Source organism: Protomyctophum bolini, assembly GCF_963924005.1.
Source record: "Protomyctophum bolini genome assembly, chromosome: 12".
Classification (NCBI taxonomy): Eukaryota; Metazoa; Chordata; class Actinopteri; order Myctophiformes; family Myctophidae; genus Protomyctophum; species Protomyctophum bolini.
This window is the reverse complement of record NC_137873.1, coordinates 40,332,333-40,339,273: the sequence shown is the minus strand read 5'-3', so window position 1 is coordinate 40,339,273 and position 6,941 is coordinate 40,332,333. Positions and strand designations below refer to the sequence as shown.

The 6,941-nt window shown below is 44.9% G+C and overlaps 1 protein-coding gene across 1 annotated transcript; it reads right to left on the bottom strand.

The window, feature by feature from the left end:
- Positions 1-1,784: 1,784 nt before the first annotated feature.
- Positions 1,785-6,941, bottom strand: klhl40a (kelch-like family member 40a). Its single transcript, XM_080777208.1, has 6 exons — positions 5,659-6,941; positions 5,010-5,170; positions 4,674-4,781; positions 4,093-4,278; positions 2,930-3,079; positions 1,785-2,459 (listed from the first exon to the last, which is right to left on the bottom strand). Exons 1-6 carry the CDS (start codon positions 6,784-6,786, stop codon positions 2,348-2,350), a joined length of 1,845 nt encoding a protein of 614 aa, XP_080633334.1. The 5' UTR covers positions 6,787-6,941; the 3' UTR covers positions 1,785-2,347.

Genomic DNA, 6,941 nt, shown 5'->3' with positions numbered 1-6,941 from the left:
CCACACACCACACCACAGACACAACACTCTGGCTCCTCCTCCAAACGATGTCGTCACACTGGTACGGACGGAGGGCCGTTGGGGTCAATCTGAAAATCGCGAGGCAGCATCTTGACATTGGGGTCAAACATTGACCCCATGGCATAAAGCAGTGGTTTTCAACCATTTTCATGTCAAGCTCTATAGGTCCATTATTTATTGGGCATTTGAGCCACGGACCACCATCGATATGCACGGCTTGGGAAGCCGTGGGTATGCACGGCTTGGGATACACTGCCATGTCTTCCTTCTCAGAATGCATTTCTTTCATGTGGATTCCAAGGGATTCGATTTCCCAAAAGTTGCGTAACTGATCTGATCTTTTTGTACAAAAAATAGTTTTTTTTTTTACACTGAACGTATTGTTCTTTCCATCACCATCCTCATCACCGCCAGTTTGACGAGTGAACCCTAATGTGATTTCCTCCGGTATCATTTTCATGAGAATTGGGCACAATACGTTTCCATACGTGTCGGATACAACTCCCATTAAATCTAGGCTTCTTACTTGCCGTGCAGATGCAATGCAAGTGTCATCACTTACCTGATGTTTTCTGAGGCTGATTTGAAAACTGTCAAGTGGCATTTCTTCCTCAGCCTATAGTGGGAATAGGATATAGCACGCCGTTTTTCATCATTTTTGAGGATTTGAAAAAAATAAAAAAACGATGGGTTATAGCCCATGTTTTTTGAAATTTTGAAAAAAAAAGTTATCCTCGTTTCTCATCATTTTGGACCGTGGGCTATAGCCCATATCGTACGGCATACTATAGCGCGCCGTTTTTCGTCAGTTTTGATGATTTGACAAAAAGCTAGGGTTTTATTAAAGTACTGGCCATACTGACTGTTTTCAGCTAAAGTGTTGGTAGCCTTTAGTTTATGGTCTGCTATTTTCATATGGCGTATTCTTTCCACATATCGTTGCTGTCTGGAGGAAACCTCATAACTTTTTAGAGTTTTGGCATAAATCAGTGCTGTTGAACACCCTTTACGTCTCTGTGTTGTTTAGAAAATATTGAACCAATGGAAAGTAGTAAAAAGTGCTTTGGACAAAACCTCTTAACTCCATTGGACCCTCAAACGGTCTCCTAAAGCAACTAACTCCACCACCTCTCCCTCTCATATGGAAGTAATTGACAATATATAAACTCACAACACCAACTTTGATGAGGCTGTATATTGCTTTGTTTTAAAAAAATATATAAGGTTTTCTTAATTTCCTGAAAAATGTATATTTTGGAGTTATGAGGTTTCCTCCCGACAGCAGAGTTATATAATTTCATAGCACGTGACTGGAGCTGGAGCACTAATACAATGTCATCTTGACTATGCGTGCGCCTCGTGGTCGGCTCTAGTAAGAGAGTGGTGACACGCTTTGATCTCGCCGCAAAGCGGGAGCCTATGGGCGATAGTTCCAAACATTGCTCCTCTGGCTGGAACTATTCCACTGAGATAGAATGAGCACTTCCGCATTCCATTGTTACAATGAGAGTCAACGGGAGTGTCATTACTCTCTTACTAGATTTACTCTGGGCTCTAGTAGCCTACCACAAAGGAGTTAAAAGTCAAACTTATTTTGCAATCTGTTAATAACATAATCAATCATTTCCAATAGATAGCACACAAGCAGTCAGAATCCCTGTGTGAAGCTCCTCATTTGGTGTACGGCTCCAACAGTACAGTACAGTAGGCCTACTCCAAGTACCGCAACAGCAAACAGTAATCATTTTACATCAACACTGAAAGAAAAGCAATGGCAGCCCATCGTCTTTATTTCTACCTCATGTAAATCAAACAGTTCATCAAGAAAGAAAAAAAAGGACAAAATATGTAACAAAAATGGTATACAAATACGATTCGGGTCCAGGTACAGTTTAGCTTTTATGTACAAGAAATACATAGTTTAATAACACTGTACTTGAGGAATTACCTTTTTGTTCTCTCGTTGCATATAATGGTAAAATAATGCATTCTGTATGCATAACACTACACTGCGCCAACAGAAGCCACATAAATGTACCCTTGCCTTGATGTTGCTAGTTTGGGCCTATTAAAATTAGCACAAATATTAGCCTATACATATTATGGTAATGGTGATGTTTTAACGAGGCATCTCACCCCAAAAAGCTGCTTTCTGAAGCATGTACATTCACAAAAGGCTCACTTGGATACTTAGCACTTCAGTCATTTGGGATTCTTATAGGAATTCAAATTCAAAACAACAAAAGCAGTGAATATCCATGGAAAATCAACCACGCGTGTAGTTGTTGAGATGTATAGCATGATGATGAAATGCCCCACAGCTCAGTTACAACTTGGTTAGACGCAGCGTATTGAGACGGACAGGAAGAGTTGTCGCTCCCTCTGCGTAGCGAATCTCTCTCAAAATCCCGTTCCAGCAGGTGTCTGATTCATCGTACCTACGGGAGATTAGAAGAGCATGTTCTAATTAATATTGTATGGCTAAAAGAAGAAAAAAAAACGTAGTTTATTACTGGCGTAGCCGCGTAACGTTTTGACCTAACCACACCAAAGGGTCTAGGTGGTTTCAGCGTTGTCCCTGTGGTGTGATATGTCTTGTTGCACGTTGACCCACGTTGACCCTAGTGATTCAACGCATGGAATTCAATGGCCCCAAAACCACACCAAAGGGTCGAGACGGTTTTAGCGTTAACTCCTTGCAACCGTTTGGACCCAAGGAGTTGCATGGTGTGGTTAGGGCTTTAGGTCTTTAGGTCAATATCGATATTTGCCTGATGAAGAGCTAAAAAGGTTCAAACTTTGTGGCAGTAATAGATAAGGTATCAAAGTATAGGATATCTATCCTAAGCATCTATACTTTGAGGTTCATGTACTCTGTCCACCACATGCCAATAACAGCAGCTCTCACCTCCAGATGTCGTTCATCTCTGTGGGGACCGGCTCTGGCTTCCCTTCACTGGGCATCATGGCGAAACCCCCTATAGCGTACAGGTGACCCCCCATGGAGAGCAGGTTGAGGGAGCTGCGCTCCTGTGGAAACTCTGTAAACTCAGACCACCTGTAGAATGACAACACGCACGCACACACACGCACACGCACGCACGCACACACACACACACACACACACACACACACACACACACACACACACACACACACACACACACACACACACACACACACACACACACACACACACACACACACACACACACACCACATAGATGATGAATATTGAATAAGGAACCAGTGCTTTCTAGATTATATCAGCATGCATACGTTATAATATGATTGTTTCATAGCTAGCCTATATCAACTAGTCTATGAATGGACTTGGAATGGACTAGATTTTGGCTTGGAATCACACAGATTGGGACCATAGTGACTCCGAATCCCCCGAACCTAAACAGCAGATCCAAAACGACAGGTGGTAGCTGGGGTGGAGGAGGGTGAGCAGCTAAAGTTTAGCATACAGCAGAATCAGAGCAGCAGTAGCAAGTAAGCAAGCGGGAAGAGCAGTGCAAAACTTCCAGTTTAAATAGCCGGTATGAAGATGGAGTGAGTGTGTGATTGGCTGAGTGAATCATGTGAACGAGAACGTGATGCTGAGGCGGCCCAATTAACGGCCGGCAGCGACTGCACTGAGTTTCCTTACTGAACTTGCTCTGTGCATGTCTGTGACATCATGTCTGTGACATCATGTCTGTGACATCATGTCTGTGACGGGCACGATGCTCCTATCTACAAGCTCACAATGCTTTGCAATGCACCGCATTGAGAGCTTGTAGATCAGCTATAGAGGAGGGTATTCGCGTGACATCATCATCATACCCGGAAGTTATGCAGGAACGTTTACTTAGTGGCAAAAAACGACTTTCTGGCCTTGACGGCCCATACATCCAAACAGAAAAGATTGATTGCATTAAATGACATTAAACTAGGCTACGTTAAACTCACTTCATGCATGCGCATACCCTCTATCTATCTTCCAGATAGATGCATGTGAGTAATGTAAGTAAGCACCCACCCACCCACCCAGTGTTTTTTTTAAATAAAACGGAAGAGTCTCACTTGTTGTTGGCGATGTCGTAGACCTCCACTGTACTCGTTAGACCTGAATCCGTGACGCCTGTCACCGCATAGACCTGGTCCTCGTGTACAGTGATGCCGAACAGGGAGCGCGCCGTCTTCATAGGAGCCAGGTCCTTCCACTCAAACTTTGTGGGGTTGTAGACACACACCCTCTTCATGCATTTTCTGCAAAGGAAAGAACGATGGAGGGATATAATGGAAAACAGTTTTGTTTATTACATTATCATGATAATGTAAGACTTGGAAAGTCTGTGTTTTGGAATAAGACATCCAATGTATGGATGACAAAACAAAACAAACAATTGAAAACCATTTAACACAGAGTATAATGCTGTAGGTTAAAATACATTAATAAACAAAAGAGGAACCTGATGAAGATCCCAGTAATCAAAACTTTAGTTGGTCAGAAATAAAGCCATTGTTGGTCCTTTAAGTTGACAGTAAGAAATGAAATATGAAGCTATGACAACTCGGTTGTTTGATTGAGAGTGGAAATATACCGAACATTGTAATTCAACTTTAAGCTGTAATCAACACTTATGTCAATAAGTGCCACATACTTGCTCTCTGACTTTCCTCCCATGACGTACACGAGACCATTGTTTGACACAGTCCCATGTCCGTACACAGCGTACGGTAGAGGGTCCGACTCCCCCCATTTGAATGACCTGTGAAAAGAATATAGAATATAGCCTCATCATGAGTCATGAGTGATGACTGCGTACAGTTGCTCTTCCAGTCTGTCATCTGACTGACTAATCATGTACTGTTGAAATAGAAAAGTCTAGCCAACTGTTGTTACTTGTTATATAAGGACAAAATGATCAACAATCTGATGTCACTTTCCATTTCAGGCAATGGATGGATCGTGACAAACACTATTATACTGTACTTACTGTCTGTCATAGATCATTACTGAGTCTAAAACATGGTCTCCCTCCTTCAGTTCCTTGCCACCCACGACAAAGATGGAGTTTTCTGCTTCAGTCAGCCCGAACAGACACCGGGGGTTGGGTAGAGAGGGCATCCCCAGCCATTCAGAACTCGCTGGGTCAAACTGGGATGAAAGGAAGAACACAGAACTGAATCATTATTTTCAAATTGAAATCTATTTTCTTTCCATAAACACAAATGACTGTATATAGCTTTGTTTAACTCAGAGAGTGTAAATACTTAACCAAATGGACACATAATCGTCTAATTTCATTGATCATCAACATCATTTGTTCTCACATTATTATACACTGGATCGGTTATGACAGGGATGTTGGATTAAAAACGATTTTGGGCGGGAACCCCTTTTGGTGTTAGCATTATGTTATGCTTTAGCTATTGAAAAATAGCAGATCTACAAGCTCATAGCGCGCCACCGAGTGGCGCGCTACGAGCTTGTAGGTCTGCTATTTTTGGAAAAATCGAAGAACGACTGACATAGAAACATAGCTTTTTCAGAAAACTGTCCTGATGTAGAAGACATTTTTAGAATCTGATCTCAGGTCAGAATGGGTTAAACATATAATACTAATCCTCATATTCTATATTCACCTGTAGGAAGTAGGAGGTGTACGGCTCATCCTTGTCCTCCTCGTTGTAGATGAGTCCTCCGGCCACAAACACCTGGTTGTGCTTGGTCACTAAGCTGCAGTGGTTCTTGGGAATCTCTGTGGACTCGGAGGCCACGAAGCACTCGTTGGCCACCGGGTCGTAGGCCACCGTACCCGAGTCACTGATCATCAGCACCAGGTCCGTCTCAAACATGCCGAACCGCGGGTTGTTGTTGAGGATGCCAGGAAGCAGCCCCTCATCTTCTTCTTCGTCTTCATCCTCGCTGCCCTCTCCCCCCGACGCCCCCTCGCTCCTCGGAGGCTTCGTGGGCTTCGGGAGGAGACCGTTGTATGCGTCCTTGATGAGCTTAAGTTCCTTCTTGACGTCCTGGTTTAACTTTATGTGTTTGTGACACTCTACTTTGGTTTCAAAGTACTCCTCGGGCACCAGCCGGAAACGGACGCAGTGCAACAACTCGGGCAGGTCGGCCATTCGCTCTTTCTCGTCGTGCGAGACCCACTCCATCAGGGACTCGAACACCACCTCCTCCCGGTCCACGTTCAACGTGTCCAGGGTGATGATGGCGGCCAACTCGGCCGGGCCGAGCTGGAGAAAGTCCTGGTCCCTGACGATGACCTGGTAGCGTTCGCAGATGAAGTCCCTGGCGTCCACGGCGAGCCTGGGGCAGTCGAGCAGCAGGCCAAGCCTGAAGATCGCCAGGCAGTTGCCCAGCACCAGCTTCTCCTGGAGGAAGGACACGCAGGCCGTGAAGAGGGACGGGATCTGGTACATGTTTGCCACCATGAAGATGTCCTGGACGTTCTCCTCTGTGAGATTGATGTCAGAAGTGTATAAGTATCGCAGGATGGGGCCCATGACGTCCGGTTCCACGTCTTTGAGCACACACTCACGCTTCTTGCTTTCCTCCAGCTCTGACAGAAACATGGCCTTGAAGAAGGGGCTGCTGGCAGCCAGCACCAAACGGTGGCAGGGAAACTCCTTGTCCTGGACCTTGAGAACACAGTCCACAAACTTGTCGTTCTCCAAGAGGTCACAGAGCCCGTCCTGAAGCAGGGTCTGCTGGTACATCCGTGGCTGCTCTATCGGGTCTATGGTCATGGCCGCCATTTTGTCCTGTCTGCTTGTTAACCCGGGTTGCGGTTTCTGGGAGGGAGAGCTTTTTGGAAGAGGGGCACCCTACTCGAACCCCACGCCAGAACACGACTGCCTCTATTCACAGAGCTGGATTATACTGTGGCTACTACTGTCCGCCGGCAGGCTGC

Excerpts from the sequence above, each read along its gene's own strand:
- klhl40a (XM_080777208.1), bottom strand. The coding sequence starts at position 6,786 with ATGGCGGCCATGACCATAGACCCGATAGAGCAGCCACGGATGTACCAG. Across the intron at positions 5,171-5,658 it reads ACACCTCCTACTTCCTACAG|TTTGACCCAGCGAGTTCTGA; the intron begins GTGAATATAGAA and ends CTTTCATCCCAG. Across the intron at positions 4,782-5,009 it reads GTAATGATCTATGACAGACA|GTCATTCAAATGGGGGGAGT; the intron begins GTAAGTACAGTA and ends TTCTTTTCACAG.